The 20,516-nt window shown below is 43.5% G+C and overlaps 1 protein-coding gene and 1 pseudogene across 1 annotated transcript; one reads left to right on the top strand and one right to left on the bottom strand.

Moving 5' to 3' along the window:
- Window positions 1-368: 368 nt before the first annotated feature.
- Window positions 369-13,824, top strand: LOC133931359 (pectinesterase inhibitor 28-like; annotated as a pseudogene).
- A 2,159-nt stretch (window positions 13,825-15,983) lies between these two features.
- LOC133911059 (pectinesterase-like) lies at window positions 15,984-18,604 on the bottom strand. The gene is made up of 2 exons (XM_062353283.1): window positions 17,578-18,604; window positions 15,984-16,845 (listed from the first exon to the last, which is right to left on the bottom strand). The coding sequence occupies exons 1-2, from the start codon at window positions 18,551-18,553 to the stop codon at window positions 16,148-16,150; spliced, it is 1,674 nt and encodes a 557-aa protein (XP_062209267.1). The 5' UTR covers window positions 18,554-18,604; the 3' UTR covers window positions 15,984-16,147.
- Between the last annotated feature and the right edge of the window lie 1,912 nt (window positions 18,605-20,516).

Consider the following 20,516-nt stretch of genomic DNA (forward strand, 5'->3'; position numbering starts at 1 on the left):
ATTTCAGAGTTAAATAAACGAAGAGACAATTCCCTATATGCCATAAATAATTATCAAAATCCTCGCCTTTGGCACTCAAAAAGTTCTTTCTCTCATATGCCACTATTTGAAATTGTTCTTATCCTATATGCTACTACTATCATAACTTTTTTAATTATAATGGCACAAGCGAGATGAAAAAACTAAATTTTCCTTTTCCTATGTGTCACTGCCATCTACACCGTTATAACGGCAGTGGTATATAAGGAAAGAAAATTTTCACAATGAATAATAACTTTTTAGTGGCAAATCGAGGATTTAAAAAATTCGATGGCATACAAGAAATTATCTCATAAACCAATCATTTGTATTCTGCGTAAATCCCTAATTTGACACTTGAAGTTAGCTAAATCCCTGATTTGTCATCAAAAAGTTTCACTTTCCTCACTACAACTGAAGTCCAACTTTGATCTCTTATTTGCCAATGCCGTCAACTCTCTGCCATTCGAAGAAAAAAAACTGTCATTTTTTTTAAAATGGCCAAACTAACCCTGTAAACTGTGTTAGGACGAAGGGCCCACATATTGTCCTTTTCCTACGGCATCTTCTATCGTATTCGTATTTTCTACACAACTGGGAACACAGCTCCGGGCGGGTGAGCTTGTCCTCCATGGTCTTCACCTGCGCCATCTCGGCCGCCATGGCCATTCTTGAGGAGGCAGTGAGTGGGGTTGAGCCACGGCAGCTTGACGCAGAGCCGCAGAGGAGAGTGAGGATAGGCGCTGAGGTGGTGACAATCCCCGGGCCTCGACGAGCGGGAGGAGCGACGTGGCGTGCGACGGTTGCAGAAACAAGCTCCCTGTTTGCCTCATCCAACCAGCCACAACCGCAAAAACAAACACACAGACCTACCAATCAGAACTCCTTAATTTAGCCAAACATCAGCTTATAACTACTTAATTTAGCCAAATCGAGCGACATATATGGAAATAATTCAGGAGCCGAAATAACAATTGAGACAGCAAACGACAAGCTGCCCAATGGCGCCCGCCACCTCCTACGCCGCCGTCGGCGCTATCCTCTCCGTCCTCGTCGCCGCGGCATCGTCAGTCCTCACGGAGGCGCCTACGGCCGCGCCGTCGAGCACAAGTACTCCCTCGAGGAGGCGTGCAAGCAGACCGCCGGGCACTACGACCTGTGCGTGGCGACGCTCTCGGGGGACCCGTCGTCCAAGAAGGCCGACACGGCGGGGCTGGCCCGGGTCGCTATCCTGGCGGCGCAGCGGAACGCGTCGGAGACGGCCACGTTCCTCTCGAGCATCTACAACGACGACAACCTCGAGAACAAGACACTGCAGCTGTACCAGTGCGTCGAAGTAGGACGACGTGCCTTGTTGGTTTTCCCAACCACGACCACCAGGACCACTCATGACCAGCTGTTCTGAGCAGTAGTCTCACGATCAGCTCTCATGAGCAGAAGTAGCACGATCAGCCAACACGGGTCCGATCAGTCCACGTTTGACTACAAGAGTGACCAGAACGTGCAAGACCACGCTATCCAACCAAGTGAGCGCTACGACCACACGAACAACCCGGCGAGAAGCAAGACGGACAATCTGTCACCCGAAACTCGACGATTCGCTAAAACACGACGAGAGAACACAAAAACACACAAATTTCTAAAGTCGTGATAGCTTAGCATTTTCTTTTCTTCTATTTCTTCTGAAGTCTAGATTTGAGATCCGAGCTCGTTGAGTACTTAACCGAGTACTTCGAGCTTTCCTCGACCCGATCGTAGATCCGAGCTCTCCGAGTAACTAATCAAGTACTTTGAGCTTTCCACGATTTGACGTCCTGAGGAGATCTGAGCTTTCCGAGTACCTAACCAAGTACTTTGAGCTTTTGTCCCCGATGCATCTAAACTCCTATTACATGCCCTTACTTATATAGGCCCTGAGTATATGACCGGCCAGACATACAAGCCACCATCTCCGACTTGTATACGATCTGGACTCCATGCATATGCACGTGCACTTTGTCATACAAGCATACAGACTCTGACTCGAACTCTACGACCTAGACACATGCAAGCATACGACTCAGGTTTGATCGACCGCTATGTATTCTGCAGACTTGTAGACCTTCTATACAAGTACGTATACGAAAACTGGCCAACCAAAACTATCCTAGCTTTCTACGTGCATGCATCTGACTTGTCTATACTAAATACTTAACTTACCTAAAGACACCAAAACAAGATTAATTTCCAACATGCCTGTCCGTGACTGCAACAGTGCACATGTCGCACAGGTCGCTGACATGTGATGCTCTCGACAAGACGGCCATGGCTGAGGCTGACACGCTGCGATTGATGCTCTTGCAGATACGAAGCTGCGGTGGAGCAGCTGACGAACGCGACGATGGCGCTGCACTCGGCGGCTTACAGCGAGTTGTAAGTAAAAATGTAATTTGATTTATGTGTGATAAGTGATTGATAATATTATCGATTTGGTTTATCATATTTTGGATTGTTTGAGCTTGGTTTGTTTGAAATTCAATTATGTCCAGAATCCGGAAGTTCAATCCAGAATCTGAAACATCCGGCTCAATTAGAATCCGGAATCTTTAGTCCCAATCTGGAACTTCCAGGTGAACCAGAATCCGAAACTTCTGGATTGATACGAAAATCAGACAAAGAGGGGTCACCCGCAGGTCCATTCGGAACTTTCGAGTTCCTCGATTTTCAGGGATTCAATTTTAATTTGGAATGTGCTTTGAACCAATTTGAGGTTTCCTGTGAGCTTTTTGATTATGAAATACTTGAGTTGGAGTTAGAGATATGTGTTTGCTTGTCTCATGGCATGCAGGTGATGGATGCAACTTGGCGGTCGATGACGGGTGAGGTGCTTGATGTCAGATGATCAAGTAGATCGAGCGGAGTCAAAGGTGATCCTAACTGTATACGTGGAGGTCATGCAAAGTATGGAAGATGAATAGAGACTGTGTGTTGACAAAATCAAGCGAATGGGATGCCAGTGTAAGTGACAAGGTGGCCAGAGGGGATCAGGATCTAGAGAGACTTGCTGACGGTCATGATCGCAAGACGGAGTACACGTGTCGACATTGGTATGCTTGCTTGAGGTCAAGCAAGTGATAGTAAGTCACACTTTGAGAAACGTGCAAGGGGTTTCGCGGTTTGGCCTCAAAATTGTGGAAAGGATGGAAGTGCACGTGGCATTGTCGCAAACCTTGCATCAGGCAAAGCTAAGTCATGAAGGCATCACGGTCGTTCGATGAATGGAGGAAAAAATGGACTTAAATATCATCGGTGGTAAGTAAAAGTACTACAAGAGAGGGACATTTAGGAACAAGCTATGAAACTTAGGGGTCAAGAAACCTAGACTATAAATAGAAGAGTAGAGCTATGGGATAGACGAATCATCCACTTAAGCCCCTTGTGCCACACATATGAGAGCTTTGTGCTAGGGTTTTAGAGGAGATAGGAGTGCTTAGCCTATGTACTAGGTGATATCTTTTGATAGCAAAATCTTTGTAATCTACTGAAAATAGGGTTGCCCTTTGGAAGTAATGAAGTTTATTTCCCTTCTAATGCCTGGATTCACCTACCTCTAGTTTTCCTCTATTAGTTTCCTTGTGAGTTTGCATGTTTTTCGTCTTTCAATTGTGATTTTTGTTTTCGTGCTTAAGCTGAAATTTCTCACCTTGTCGAAGTGGTTCTTCTCGTTGCTAGAGGCATAAAATTCGCGTATAAACATACATAATTGGGTATTGATTTCTCTTGCCTCTTATCTACCAACTTGGAGACTATTTTCACTCAGTGTTCATCTTCTTTATATTTGGGTGTTTCTTCTCAAGTTCCAAGCTTTGTCTGGGGATGAGTCTTGGATTAGTTTGTGGTGGAACTTAGTGTTCGATTCCAACCATCCAACAATGAGACCTACCTTTGATTGGATCTTGAAGTTTGATTTTTGTTTTTTGCGCTGCTTTTCTGTTCTGGCTGGAACATCCGGCCTAAATTCGGAACTTCCGGATTGATTGTTCTGTACGTAATAGAGAACCCCAAACTAGAGTCCATCTGAAGTTTCTGGGTACCTGGAAATTCCGAATTCAATCCGGAACTTTCGGTTTGAACAATGAGTTTTCCGCTGTGTCTTAGTGTTTTGTGCTACTTTTGTTGTGATCTATTTTTTGAGGTATGTTGGGTGATATAATAGGAGAATGTCATTAGTTTTGAAAGAAATTTATGAGGTGCCTATTCACCCCCCTTTAGTCGCCGTTCTTGATCCTACAATTGGTATCAAAGCCGGTTTGATCACCTATCGACCTTAACCGACTTTGTAATCCGTAGGTGATAATGGAGAGAAGTGGGAAGATTTCGCTGTTTGACGGCTGTGATTTTTCACCCTAGAAGATGCGCATTGAGGCTTATCTACTAAGCCAAGGAAGTGTAATATGGAAAATAGTTGATTCCAACTATAAGATTACTACTGCTCGCATGACTCGGGTTTAAATCGAACAGTATGAAGCCAATAATAAGGCCAGAAATATTTTGTTCACAAGCCTGAGTCGGAATGAGTTTAAAAAGATTCAGTACCTCCGTACTGCTCATGAGATTTAGACTACGCTTAGTGTCTTTCATGAGGGTACTAACCAAATCAAGGCTAGGCGTTAGAACACATACAACCAAGAATATCAAATATTTGTGCAAAAGCCCAGTGAATCCTTTGATGCTATGTTTGCTAGATTTGATAGAATTATTAGCAACCTTAGATCTATTGGTGTTTTGCCCTATTCTAATCACGAGAGAGCAATCAGACTTCTATGTGATCTTGACCGTATCATATAGGAAGTTAAGATCTCGAGCATTGAAGACTCATCCAGTTACGACACATTAACTTATGATGAACTCTTCAGTAAAGTCAAGTCCATCGAGATAGCCAAAACAGCTCGAATAGGTCTTAGAAACCTACTGTCTCAGAACATGGTGTTGGTTTCTGGAGCTCGTGGTGACAATCAGGCTAGAACTAGCTTTTCTTGTGCTAACATTTCACTGAGTGGATTTGCTTTGTCTTCCTTAGTCTCTATCACACAATAGTAGGTGGATGTGTTTGATGATGAGGATCTTGCACTGATTGTGAAGAAGTTCATCCACTTCTATAACAACTGCTGACACTGGAGAAGGGGTTGTTCTCGTGCTTGTTTTGAGTGTGGTGACACCACCCACTTCATGGTGGACTATACCAAGCTCAAGAAGATGGAAGACCGCAACCATGACCACGACAAACACAAAAAGTCCGAGAAACCCTTCTTCAAGAACCACGACAAGATGAACAAGAAGGCGGCTAAGGTGGCTTCAAGGGTATTTGTGGCGGCGCTCAGCGACGTCGACGCTTCCTCAAGCGAGGAGAAGAGCTCAGAGCAGGAGGAGCAGCTCATGAAGAATAAAAAGAAGGATAAAGACTTCACCGGCCTTTTCTTCATGGCGGACGACAACGATAGCGACCCGAGCTCGATTCTTCTGACGTATCATCCTCCTACGACTATCTTTCTATTCAAGTTGATACCTTGAATGATGCGCTTGTTAGTCAGAATAAATTGCTTAAGAAAGCAGTTTGTGTGGTTAAGTAACTCAAGTCTAGGCTAGAGTGTTCATCTACTGAGCTTGAGTTACTTTAGTCTAGGGCCAATGATGAGGAGTGTGATAGTTGTTTTGTGATCATGAGAGATCTTGCTGAGCTTCAGACTTTACATGCTCAAGTCGCCAGCCACCTTGAGATTGTCGAGAAGAAGCTCATGTAGGAGGAGTCTAAACCTGCCCTCTTAGGCGCTTGCAAGAATTGCCCTGTGCTCTTAAAGGATATTGATATGAAAGTCAAACACATAAAGGAGCTAGAGTCTAGATTGGAGAGTGTTAAGAGTTCTAAAGATGTGCTGCCAAATTGTTCCACTTGTATCATCCTAAAGGACAAGCTCAGCTAGGTTAAAGGGCAAGTTGAGAAGCTCATGGCTGAGAATTAATACTTTCTTTCTTTTGTGGTGAAGTGCTCAGAAGGCAAGGGCAAAATGGATTTGATCTTGATCAGGACCAAGATATGTGCCGATAAGGCGGGTTTAACCTTGGGATTGGGTTTTGAGATGGTGGCTTACAATGAAGTTGGTAAGACTATTTTCACCTCACCTACTACCATAGAAGCCGAGAAGTCCACAATCAATACCACACCATAATCCATCAAGAAACCCACGCTATAACCCATAAAGAAGAGAGCCACAACACAACCCAAGAGAGCTCTACAGCCAAAGATGAGAGCACCTGTGAGAACCTAGAGTGATCGGCAATCGTGCACCTGAGAGATGCTACCTTTGCACCTACTGCTAGAGAGAATGTCCGTAGGAGAGATGAACAGCGTGAATGAGAGTGGAGCACTCAGGACATGTACCGCCCCTCTGTTGGTGTACATGAGCCTTTTACTCGCTCCCACCCATGAGTCTCAGACGCTTTTCAGTTCTCCTTTAGAGGAGGTGTCCGGCGTGGATCTTACCGTGATTCATCTGATTTTGGTTCACGTGTAAGAGGCTTTGAGTTACGACGCTTTAGCGGACCATGTTTTTCTTTTCATGGAAGTCGCCCTCAACGAACTAGTATTGATTTGCATGCACCTGCTTCTACTGCTTCAGGATGGATGACCCAGTACTGGATTCCCAAGAGGTTTTTGTCTAACCCCAGTTGTGAGTCATCCACCTATTATTTTTCTCATATGTAGGTGGCAGGCGGAGGCCTGTAGAATATGTGGCTCATTGACTTCGGTTGTTCACTCCATATGACCGAAGATTAATCATGATTCTCTAGTCTCACCCCGACGAAGAGACACTAGTGCATCACTTTTGGGGATGATCGGAAAGAAAGGGTGAAAGCCAAAGGTATGGTAAATGTGAATGAGAGTTTCACTCTCAAAGATGTGGCTTTGGTGGAGCATCTATGATACAATTTATTTTCTGTATCTTAGTTGTTGGGTGAGGACTTAGAAGTGCATTTCAAACACGATATTTTTCGAGTTCTTGATTCTTCGAGTAGTTTGATTTGTTGGATTTTCAGAGTTAGGAGAGTTTTTGGAGCTAATTTTTCTGAGTCTGTTGGTTCTTCTGGATGCTTAATTACTCAACCCACTTCAAAGCTTTGAATGTGGCACATGAGTTTTGATTTCCTTTCTCGTTTGAGTACCCTACGCTTGATCCGAGGATTGCCCAAGCTCAAGTTTGAGAATAACTTTGTTTGTGCGCCTTTTTGGTATGGTAAGATGGTTGTCGTGTCTCACCCACCAGTTAATTTGGTTATGACTAAACGATCGAGAGAACTTCTCCAGTTAATTTGGTTATGACTGAACGATCGAGAGAACTTCTCCATATGGACACTACTGGTCCTTTTCGGGTTTGTTCGGCGTATGGGAAGTGGTATATACTTGTCATTGTTGATGATTTATCTTACTACTCTTGGTCTTGTTTCTTGTGAGTAAGGACGAAGTGTTCTCATACTTTTGGAGCTTAGCTTTGAGATCGTTCAAGGAACTTACTGGTGCATTGAATGAAATTCGCAGTGATAATGGCATCGAGTTCAAGAACTATCTCTTTGATGCTTTCAGTCATGAATATGGCATTGAGCATCAATTTTCTACCCCACGCATTCCTCGGTAGAATGACGTAGTTGAGAAGAAGAATCATACTTTGGTAGAGATGGTTACAACGATGCTCGATGAGCATAAGACTCCTAGAAAGTTTTAGGCGGAGGCTATTAGCATAGCTTGCTATATCTCTAATTAGATTTTCTTGCACTCGATTTTGAATTTAACCTCTTATGAGTTGTGCTTTGGGAGAAAGCCAAAGGTTTCACATTTGAGAGTTTTTAGCTGTCGATGCTTCATCTTAAAGTGTGGCAATCTTGACATGTTCAAGTCGCATTTTTCTGATGGAATTTTCTTAGGGTATTCCTTTTTATGGTCATTCTTACAGGGTATATCATCTTGGCACAAATACCATTATGAAATCCTATGATATACCTTTTGATAAATCAACCCCGTGTGCTAGCTATGTCTTTAAGTGTGCAGGTGATCAAGAGATGAGCAAAATCATCTTTGTGGATGGCGAATTTCTAGCTCTCTCGATGATGAGGATGATCCACTACTTCCTATCATCGCACTTGCTTCAGAGTTGGCTCCTGCTACTTCTACACCAGCATAGGGTTTTGCAGCTTTTACTTTCACTTCAGCTGCTTTCGAGCATGCACCAGCAACAAATGAGGGGGAGATCATCTCACAATGCGAAGACACCTCCCATAGCTGATGATCGGTGACCTTGGTAAGAGGGTAATGAGATCCAAATCTGCTCAATATGCTCATTTCACAGATTCTGTATTTGTTCTTCTTTTGAGCCCTATGATGTTGGGCACACTCTTTCTGATTTAAGTTGGATCAATGCCATGCATGAAGAAATAGAAAATTTTAAGAGAAATCAAGTTTGAGTCCTTGTAGATCCACCCTCTAACATTCATACTATAGACATCAAATAGGTCTTTAAGAACAAACATGGAGAAGATGGGTCATTTGTTAGAAACAAAACTAGAATTATGGCCCAGGGTTTCACTCAAATAGAGGGGATAAACTTTGGAGAGATATTTACACCGTTAGCTAGGCTAGAAGCCATTAGGATCTTCCTTGTATTTGCGGTATCCCAAGGTTTTAAGTTGTATCAAATGAATGTCAAAAATGCTTTCCTAAATGGTTTCATAGAGGAAGATGTCTATGTTAAGAAACCCCTAGGTTTTGAGCACCCTAAATACCCATATAGAGTATACAAGCTTCAGAAAGCTTTGTATGGATTTAAGCAGTCGTCTAGGGCTTGATATGATAGGTTTAAGTCTTTTTTGCTAGAGTATGGGTATGTGATGGGGTCAGTGGATAAAACTTTGTTTACTTTTAGGCATGGCAATTATTTCCTACTCATTCAGATTTACGTTGATGATATTATTTTTGGTAGTTCTTGTCATGCACTTGTGGCCAAGTTTGCAGAAATTGTGAGAAGAGAGTTCGAGATGTCGATGATGGGCAAGCTCAACTTCTTCCTTGGACTGCAAATCAAGCAATGCAAGCAAGATACTTTTATCCACCAGATGAAGTACACCAAGTATTTGTTGAAGAAGTTTGACATGAGCAATGCTAAGCCCTTAGCGACACTGATGGCTACCTCGATCGTGCTAGATTCGGATGAGGATGGAGAGGAGGTAGACCAGCGGGAGTACATGAGCATGATTGACTCCCGCCTATACCTGACGACAACAAGACCCAACAATCGCTTCATCATCTGCTTATGTGCTCGCTTCTAGGCATCACCAAGGACGTCTCACCGCCAAGCGGTGAAACATATTCTAGCACACTCTCGAGTATGGTCTTTGGTATTCTACTTCGTTTTTGCTTTCTTTTCATAGTTTTTCGGATGCGGATTTTGCCGATTGTAGAATTGACAGGAAGAGTACTTCTGTTACTCATCATTTCTTGGGTACCTCTCTTGTATGTTGGTCTTCTCATAAATAGTCTAGTGTTGCCCGGTTAACTGCTGAAGCTGAATATGTTGATGCCGCTAACTATTGTTTCCAGATTTTGTGGATGGTTCCTACCTTGATAGACTATAGGTTAGATTTCAAGAGTGTACCACTTTTGTATGACAAAACTAGTGCTATCAGCTTTGCCGACAACCTAGTTCAGCACTCCAGAACCAAACACATAGATGTGAGATTTCACTTCTTGCGAGACCACAATGAGAAGGGAGACATAGAGTTAAAATATATTGATACCCAACACCAGCTAGCCGACATCTTCACCAAACCTCTTGATTCAAGATTATGGATTGAGAAACATTACACTATATTTTTTGTCTTTGTCAAGTGTTTAGCTCATGATAGAACCATAGGAGAACACATATTCCTTATGTCGCAAAGACACTACTTAACTTGATCATGTGAAAACTTGATACATTAATAGTAGGTCGAATTCCGGCATTGAATAGATTTCACGGATAAGAATATTTGTCTGTCTGTAATTGAATTCGTGCAATTTGGAAATCTTAAAAATCAAGTTTCTTATGCTTAAATATGATCTAATACGATTATCTTGATGCTTCATGTGGTTTGCTAAACATGTGAATCCGTGATTGCTAAAGTCAATTTGAGAATAAAATGAATTAAAGGAAATATGCTTAAATGTTCAAATTTTCTTAAAACACTTGATCTAACTAAGTCTTGGTTTCATATGTGAGCGTTTGCAAAGCCTGCTCTCATAAATGTTTCTTTGCCTAGTTTGAGATTGAAGCTTGCTAGTCATTAATGTCTGTATTGCCTCGGCTCGAGTGGATGCTTATGTGGTGGTCACTTTAAACATAATTCGGCTATGTAAAATTAAATACACCAACCAATTCTTCGGGTTTAGCTTATATAGCTTCATGTTCTTGTGTCATTGTCTCGTTTTGAGCCTGTGTGATTGTGAGCTCCATCTTCTACTTTTCATAGCCCTTTAACATTTCTAGTATTTATAAATATTTTATGGTATACTTGTAAAAACTCATTAGGTTTACATATTCATACATTGCATAATGTTTTGTCCTTGATGTTTGCATTGCCAAAGGGGGAGAAATGATGAAAAGGGAAAAATGGAAAATATGTACCAAATCACAAAGAAAAATCTTACATAAATGAAATATGTGGATTCATCAAGGGGGGGCATTTGATTTTGAACTTTTGAGCTTTTATTGCTCTTTTGAGGTTTTAGCTTGGCTTTGCCTCTCTTCGGCCTTATGCAATCTTTCTTATACCATGTGACTTGTTTTTGCTCTTTCTTGAGTTTTTGGTCATTTGGATGAGTCCATCTTGTTTTTATTTCTTCAAACCAAAATATTTGTGCTTTAAGGGTTGTCAATACACTCATCAAGGAAAAGATTGGGAAACCAAGTTGAAATATGCCTTAGATTATGTGTGATGAGTGATTGACAAGGTTGTCAATTTGAGTTGTCGTGTGCAGATTGCTTGAGCTTGGTTCGCTTGAAATTTAGTTCTGTCCAGAATCCGGAACATCCAGCCCAATCATAATTTGGAACTTACGGGTGAACTAGAATCCTGAACTTCTGGGTTTAATCTGAAACTTTCGGACTGATGCGAAAAACAGACAGAGAGAGGTCACCCGGAGGTCCATCCGGAACTTCCGGGTTCCATGATTTTTGGGGATTCGGTTTTAATTTGGAATGTGCTTTGAACAAATCTGGGTTTTCTTTTGAGCTTTTTGATTATGGACTAACTGGAGTTGGAGTTGGAGATATGTATTTATGTCTCATGGTGTACAGGTGGTGGATACAACTTGGCGGTCGATGACTGGATGATTGGGGCTAAGTGGGGTGTTTGGTGCCGGACGATAAAGGAGGCTGGACGGAGTCAAGGATGATCCTAACTATACATGCGGAGGTCAAGCGAAGCATGAAAAATAGATGGAAACGGCGTGTTGACAAAGTCAAGCGAAGGAGCTGCCGGTGCGAGTGATAAGGAGCCCCTAGGGATCGGGAGCAGGAGAGACATGCTAGCTGTCAAGATTGCAAGACAGAGTATATGTATAGATATTGGGATGCTTGCTCGAGGTCAAGCAAGTGGCAGTGAGTCACGCTTTGAGAAGCGTACAAGGGGTTTCGTGGTTTAGCCTTAAAACCGTGGGATGGATAGAAGTGCATGTGGCATTATCGTGAAGCTTACGTCGTGGCGAAGTTAAGTCATGAAAATGCCATGGTCGTTCGATGGATGAAGGAGAAAATGGACTAACATACCCTTGGTGGTAGGTAGAAGTGTATTACAAGAGAGGAGTATTTTGAAAATAATCTACAAAATTTAGAGGTCAAGGAACCTAGGCTATAAATAGAAGTGAGAGCCCATGGCTCCTTCGAATACACACATGATAAATTCGTTCCTTATTGTTTATATTTTCTTCGTAGAGAATAAAATACTACTAAGTTTTGTGTTGTTTTGTTGCTTAGGAACATGGGAGAAGTACCACAACCTTACCCGTACGTCACCCCTCCAAGGTCAAGTCTACTTGGACTCGAGGCTGAACTCTAGTCGTGGTCGTGGTCGTGGTCGAGTCACACGATAACACGTTAGTAAAACGGGCATAACTCTCTCATACGAAATCCGTTTTAAGCAATCTTGGATATTCTAGAAAGCTTACGATGAGCCATTTCCAATGGATAAGAGCTCGATCAAATATTCCTTATAGTTTAGTAAGAATCAAAGAAATAAGATGTTGTACCACTGTTTTGGACCCTGTTGGGTCTTGTAATCGTGTGGGGATCGAAATCCAGGTTGTGCATGCCTCTTTTCATGGTTGCACAACCCTAGGTCGATCTCTTCACATCCCCTATATATACATAGTAGCCGTCGTAGTTTAGATTTAGGTTTTGCTTAGATTATTCTGTTTTATATAGTTTCGCCGCTTGTTCGGTTTGTAGAACCCCAACTCGAGTATTTCATTGGTAATTAGGAATATTCAGATTACATCTACCTGTTCTTGCTTGTGTTCTCGATTCGCTTGCAGAAAAAGCCTTCTTGGCGAGGTCAACCACGTCTTGGCATGGTTGATAACCACATAATAGTGGTGTAGTGATTGCGAGGGTTCTTGATCTGTTCTGTTTGGAGCCTTTAGATCATTAATATCGAAACTCCACCAATCAACTTATCATATTACCTTCAGAAGATTGGACAAACGCGCATCAAGAAGGGTAGGACTATGTGGGAGAGACGAACCAGCCTCTTGAGCTCATTATGCCACACATATAAGAGCTTGTGCGAGGGTTTTAGAGGAAAGGGAGAGGAGTGCTTAGCCTATGAACTAGGTGAGAGTTTTTGAGAGAATTTTTTTTAATCTACCAAAAATAGGATTGATCTTTGGAAGTAATGAAGTTTATTTTCCTTCTCATGCCTGAATTCACCTTTAGTTTTCCTTTATTGGTTCACTTATGAGTTTGCAAGTTTTTTGTCCTTCGATTGTGATTTTTGTTTTCGTGCTTAAGCTGAAATTTCTCATCTTGTTAAAGTGGTTCTTCTCGTTGCTAGAGGCATAAAATTCACATACAAATATACACAATTGAGTATTAAATTTTCTTATCTCTTATCTATCAACTTGGAGACTATCTTCACCCGTGTTTATCTTCTCGATATTTGGGTGTTTCCTCTCAAGTTTCAAACTTTGTGTGGGGGATGAGTCTTGGATTGTTTTGTTGTGAAATTTAGTGTTTGATTCTAACCATGAGACTCACATTTGATTAGATCTTTAATTTTGATTTTTATTTTTGCACCGATACTTTTCTGTTTGGCCAGAACTTCCAACCTAAATTTGAAACTTCTAGATTAGTGGTTCTGTACGTAATAGAGAATCCAAAATCGGAGTCCATTCGGAGTTTCCGGGTACCTAGAACTTTCGGATTTAATCTGGAACTTCCAAGTTGAACAATGAATTTTCCGCTACGTTTTGATGTTTTGTGCTGCTTTTGTTGTGATCTATTTTTTTAGTGTGTTGGGTAACCTAATAGAAGAATATCATCAGTTTCAAAAGAAATTTATGAGATACCTATTTATCATTTTTAATCGTCGTTCGCGATCCTACTGGCAGCGAGCCAGACGGAGGTGAAGCTGTGCCAGGCCATGCCGGAACACCGCAAGGTCCTCACGGAGCGCAACCGTGAGGTCGACAGACTCTGCAGCATCGCCCTCACCATCACGAAGCTCATCCGCAGACCACCATCGTGATCGACATGAATGTTAATCGATCGAACGCTTAGCTCTCCGGGCAGTTCTTTGAGCGGGCCGAACATCATTCGAGTTCAAATCTCTGAACCCGTGACAGGTTGGTGTGCTTAATAGGAACGGGATCGTGGTTATGAATGAAAGAGAAGAATATTTGGAGAATACTCGGCTTGATTATTCTCTATTAGCACTAAGGCCTATATGGTATACACATGTACATGTATTCAAACTGAGTTAGAGTTTGTCTCTAAGTACAACTAGATCAAAGTGGAAGATCAGCAGTCGGTTAGCAGCAGCTCGGCTAGGCATCTGGATGTTGAGACTGGACGAAAATCTATGAACACAGCAGTTGGCAAACCCTTGGTGAAGAGTTGTGAGACATGTATGACATTAATGTTATCCAAAGCAACCCGTTCACCAATAAAGTACATGTCTATCTCCACGTGTTTGGTCCATTGATATTGGAACGGGTTGGTGAAGAGATACATCGCGCTGAGGTTGTCACAGTAGATGATGATTGCCTTGGTCCGTGGACGACGAAGTTCGGGGAGGAGCTAGAGCAACCAACAAGCTTTGGCGACGGTATTAGCGACTCCGTGGTACTCAGTTTCAGCACTGGATGATGAGAACTTTATGACAGCTGCTGCTTATTATGGTAAAATAAAACTCGTCACCTTTCAAAATGTTTTCCCAAAAAAATCGTATTGTTTTGTCAGCAATCATAATAGTGTACGGTTAAGTAATGAATAAAGCAAAGTTTGGAGAGATTGAATTCCAATCATACACTACGTGAAAAAAACTTAAAAGTGACGAGTCATAATCGTTATGGGTGACGAGTGCCCGTCACCCCGAACGCGTTATTGATGACTAGTCATAAGTGACGGGGTCTTACCCGTCACCAATAAGGTCATTGATGACGGGTCAAAACTTAATCCGTCACTTATTAACGTCATAAGTGACGAGTCGTAACTGTGACGCGTCATTTATTACAAGTTATAAGTAACATTTACGTTTTTCGCACTGTTTATAGAAAAAAGTCAAAAAAAAATATTTTTTCACCTAAGCCATCCCAATGTACGCCTATCACCACGGGTCACTTCTATTTTTTTAGCACTATTTTCTGTCTTTGCGTCAAGCGGGAATCCAACCTACCACCTCCCCTCGTGCGCGTGTTACTACCTCAGTTATCCTATGTTTGTGATGGACATCGGATATTTTATCCTTTTATCTTCTTTGTCGAAGGTCATAAATGATGGGTCATAACCGTAACCTATCACTTATGAAGGTTATAGGTGATAAGTCGTAATATTGATCCGTCACTAATGACTGATTTTTTATTTTACATATAAAATTTGTATTAATATTTACATATAAAATATGTATTAATATTTACATATAAAATTTGATATGCGACTGGTTATAATTTACCAATAAAATTGTATTGATATTTTATGAATTTCTGAATATCTCGTGCAAACGATCGCAATTTGATAGGTGCCCCGAAGTGCATCCGGGCATAACTTTTGCATACGAACTCGTATTTCAAATTTTTTTTACTCTTTGAACATATACAGAAAAGGTATATCCATTTCTCCTCGACGTTGTTGGGTTCGGTGATTTTTTTTAGACCAAAAACAGCTTGAAAGATTGAGTTCTCACCCCCCCCCCCCCAAAGTTTCTGCACTATTTTCATAATACGCGTTTGTGTCCATAACCACCACTCCTTACATCAAACTTGAGCAGAAATTATATATATTTCCTATTCTAATGCTGCTTAGGTGATAAAAAATAAGAAAAATAAAAAATATTAGTAAACTAAGTATCTATGACTATTATAATTAGTAACGGGTCACAACATAACCCGTTACTTATGTCATATCATAAGTGACGGGTCACAGCTTAACCCGTCACCTATGAGTATCTAAGATGAGTCATCACTTATTACTTATCATGAGTGATAGGTCACCTTAGGACAATTATAAGTGACAGGTTATAAGATCCGTCACTTATGAGTGGTGCAAGGTGACCGTCACTTATAACCTGACATAAAGACATGTTATGTTACGACCTGTCACTATTATTATAAATGACGGGTCATGTTACAACCCGTCACTAATTTCGTATCTTATTTATCTATTTTTCATGTAATGATAAGATAATAATAAAATAACCACAAACCTAGCCACGCAAATGCATTTGCCACCTTATTAGTTGTATTGTACACCATCTTTCTAACTATCTCATCTTGCAGAAAATACAATACTTGACGTCCACTAGCCCAATTAGCAATCACAAGTATATAAATCCTATGAACCATGATCATCTATCAGTTTAGTCCACTCGTGAAAGGAACACCAGTTTGGGGCAGCCAAAATTCCCCGAGCACCATGTTCTCGACGGTGAAGTTGCCGGCGGCGACGGAGCTGTTGAACACGTGGAGCCCTGGCCAGGTCACCCTCCTGCTGGTGTCCGACCCGGGGCCAGTGTTGTTGTACTCAGCGTAGAACAGCGTGCTTAGTGCGAAGTCTCCGTCCCACGGCATCCACCCGGTGAGGTCGACGAGCGCGTCCACCTCCGACTGCATGATCACCGTGCGGGAGTAGAGCTTCCAGGGCCTGCCGAGGTAGGTGGCGACGGGGAACGCCGTGTTCGCGGCGAGGTCGGGTGCGGCCGCGATGGTGCAGCCCTGTATGGTGGTGCCCGTGTTCTGGTTCGGGTCGGTGCGGCCCTGCGCCGTGACGGTGTTGCTCTGGCCGGCCATGGGCAGCCGGGAGTAGAGGGTGCAGTCCTGGAACACGACGGCGGCGTTGCCGAAGATGTAGTCGACGGTGCCGTAGATGTCGCAGGCGCGGTAGAACTGGCGGAGGGAGTGGGTGTAGAGCGTGTCCTGGTACGCCTCGAAGCTGCACCGGTAGAACGTCGACAGGTCCGCACCGCAACGGAGCGCCACAGCCTGGTGCTTCGCCGGGCCGGCCGTGTTCCGGAACGTCATGTTCACCGCCACAAAACCTTGCCCAAGAACAGCTGCAGGTCCCACCAAGTTAGGAGTTAGGACTAGCTGGCAATGTAACGAAGACGCACACAATTATATTTCAGTATGTTCACGGACGAACGTACTATCAATATGGATTGTAGTTAGGGATTAAAATTTTGTTAAAATTTCGATAATTTTGGAGAGGAATGAAATATCTAATAGCGAATTTTTTTTACTGACATATAAGACTTACGTAGCAACGGATGAAAAATAATTAAAATTTCAACGGGATTTTATAAATTTGGATCATTTCACCAATGAATAAAAAAATCGTAAATTAAAATTGAAATCCCTGATTGCAATCTCATGAGATCATCATGGTATAACGAGAAAATGAAATGGCATACATGGCGACACTGACAAGTGACACGACAACAGTTTGACATTCCTACCCACCCCACGCAATAGTTCACCTAATGACATTCCTTTTGTTTTTTTAATAAAATTATAAACTTAAATTAGAATACCTACTTAGATAATCTGGACCTGTCATGCCATGCCGATAATCTTCCGAGCCGTAAGGTGAACTTCAACTTATTGCTTCTCCAAAGAGTCAAGAAAACACTTTGACAGTTTGACTATTCAAAATTTCTTAATTTTCTTCTAGTGGGCTAATGTTGTGACATGACGCGGGAAAGGGCACACCGACGCCAAACCAAACTTTCAAGCAAAATCAACAGCCTTTGACGACGGATTTGGCTAAAATAAATGAAGACACTCACCGAACGTTGCGGAGTTGAAAGTCGTCCAGCCGTCGTCGACGCTCCGGTTGCCGGTGATCACCGAGTGGCCGATGCCATCGCCAATCATCATGACGTACTTCTTGTTCTTCGGCACCACCACATTCTCCAAGTACACGCCCGCGACAACGTGTATCACGAAGTAGCCTTTGCTCCCGTCCAGGTTGCTTGGGGCCGCCGCCACCGCCGCACCGATGGTCGTGTAGTTCCCGGCGCCGCTCTGGTCCACCGTCACCTCGCCAACCATAGGCACCGTCGCAGCAGCCCCCTCGAGCGCTATCCTGCGGACCATCTCGTCGTCGGTGGCGTCGAACAGCCCCCTCCCGTGGCCGTGATGAGGAGGCTTCGTCGTGTTCCTCGGCTTCTTGCCGCCGGACTTGGCCGGAGGCACCCACGCCCTAGTGAAGAGCGACAGAGAGACGCTGTACAGCTTGGTGCTGTTGGACATGGGCACGGCGAGCCCGTTCCGAACGGACCACGCGGCGGCCGCGGCCTGCAGGCCGTCGGCGCACGTCTGCTGGTTGGTCAGGATCGCCGACAGCAACGTCTGCACGTCCTCCGCCTGCGGGTCGAGGAGCGTGCTGTTGCTGGACGTGTTGAGCGTGGCGCCGGCGGTGGACAGGAAGTCGATGTTGAGCCCCGAGAGGAGCTGGCAATCCTGCAGCGCGGCGACGGCCCCGGCGGAGAGGCCGCCGTGGGCGAGGTAGCGGTTGACGAGGCCGAGGAACCTGTTGGCGTTGGCGAGGGACTTGGCAACGGAGAAGCGGCCGTAGGTGTAGAGGTTGTTGGTGCCGTTTGCCGGGAGCACGGTCCGGCAGAACGTGGGGTCTGTCGTCTCGTTGCATGCCGTTGATGGCGGCACCGGAGTGGTGGGCGCCGGGTCGGAGCGGGCCACGATGATGAACAAGGACAGCACCAGGATGGCGGAGAGCGCGGTGGTAGTGTGGAAGGCCACCATGTTTGGTTAGTGCCAAGCTCGTTAAGTGTATGAATGTACTTGAGCTTGAGGGAAATGGTGTGAGATGGAGCCATGACTCGAGGTGCCCGTTTTATAGGGTGGATGCGAGGGCTTCATGGTAATTTGGAAAAGTTGGCAGGTCAAACATGGGTTGACTCGACCGTGAGGTCCATGTGGCTGTTCATAGGGTCCCTAGCTAGGAGAAGCGCGTCTGCATGTTGACGTTGACGAGGCAAAACCGGCTGAACGTCAAACTCTCGAGCTGGCGATGCATGCATGGGATGAGTTGCACAGGGGAGGCGACATTTGCTTGGGTTGGGTTGGGTTGGTCGGAATCAAACAGTTTATCTCTTCCTTTTCTTTTTACATTTGGCATTCCCATGTCCATATATGTATAACGGTTTGCTTCATTGCTCACGCAATTGCATGGTTACTTCCGATATGACTTTAGTTCGGTTAATGACCATTTTGTTCATCAGGTTCTGCTAATTCTACAATTAAAGTTAAGATACAATCCCTATGAAGCCTACAATTAACATAGCGTTCAATCATAATACAATACTTCAACTTCAGGTCCCAAATTCTAATTTCCACCCGTAACAGGTACAATATAATCATAAAAATATAATACAAAAATATGATTAAATAAATTGAGAAAGTACAAAAATTATGGAACTGAAGATAAAGACATATGTATGTATCGTAGGTTCAAAATACTAGCCGCACGATTGCGTACTCTATTCATTAGTTCCAGAGTACTAGTAAACAACTTACTTAGTGATTGAAATAACTAAGTTGTTTGCCACGAAAGCCGTAAGCACAAAGCCATGCACTGATGCACAGCTCAAGAAACAAAATGCATGGCTGAGATGAACCAACCATTTTCTTAGAGTACTGACGATGGACCATGCATGCATGCATGCAACTTGGAAGAGATTTTAAAAAATAGTCGGCACTTGATCCTCCATGGACAAATAAATTAAGCTGGCCTGCGTCAAAAACCACTCAAAACCCATTTTCGAGCTGCAAGAAGTTATTAATTCGCGTGGTGCGCCCTGGCCGGCGGCTCCACGGTTGCCCAAGGCACTACAAGATCGACGTGCGTACATCGGCGAGTGGCCGGTGGATGTGACGGCCTTGAGTTAGCCAAATTTAATCGAAGTTTCTGTGGTGTGCAGTGTTCCACACGGTTAGGCAACCACTAAGCAGTAGTTGACGCCTAGTGGATTTATTAGACTACGTGCGTGCTTGTGTTCGGTGGCTGGCTAATTAACGATATGATATGCACTTGCCGGATATAACACTGTTAATAAGATATCACCTTTTCTCTGTGAGGCTTCTTAGGAAGCAAGGGCTTTTCCAAAACTCTTATTTTTACGAAAAAGCTATAACTTACCTGAGCATTTCTCCTTCCTCCTATTAGAAAATTGAGTTGTACTTAGCTGAGTTATCTGAGCGGCATAGCGTGAGGCATGCGTTGAGGCCGAGTCTACCGAGATGTGGTGACCGCGCCTAGGTTGTTACGTTGATCCTGTTTATTCGGATCCAATCGTTGTAATCCAGCGCTATAATAGAACGAGATCCCAAGAGGATCCGCAGTCTTTGGCAAGTTAGTTTTCGTTTCATGGTATCAGAGCTGTTGATCCATCTTCGCCATAGCCATGTTGACAACACCTCCATCCGACAATTCCTCTGCCTCTGCCTCGGCTCAATCCAGCACAATGCCTACACCATCCTTTAGCCACATGATTCAGGTGAAGCTCACGAGAGACAACTACCTGCTGTGGAAAACTTAGCTTCTTCCATACCTGAGAAGCCAATGACTTGTCGGCTATGTCAACGGCTCCACCCAGCGCCCTAGCCAGACCATGGGCGTGTCCATTGAAGATGGTGGTGAATGTGCACGTCACGTCGTCACCAACCCAGAATTCACCATCTGGTTTCAACAAGATCAGTTGGTCTT

This window comes from Phragmites australis, chromosome 1 (assembly GCF_958298935.1).
Source record: "Phragmites australis chromosome 1, lpPhrAust1.1, whole genome shotgun sequence".
NCBI classification, from domain to species: Eukaryota; Viridiplantae; Streptophyta; class Magnoliopsida; order Poales; family Poaceae; genus Phragmites; species Phragmites australis.

What these genes read in the sequence shown, in the direction of transcription:
- LOC133911059 (XM_062353283.1), bottom strand. Translation starts at nt 18,553, where the DNA reads ATGGTGGCCTTCCACACTACCACCGCGCTCTCCGCCATCCTGGTGCTG. An exon ending in TTTCAACTCCGCAACGTTCG is followed by an intron (nt 16,846 to 17,577) that starts GTGAGTGTCTTC and finishes TGGGACCTGCAG; the next exon opens with CTGTTCTTGGGCAAGGTTTT.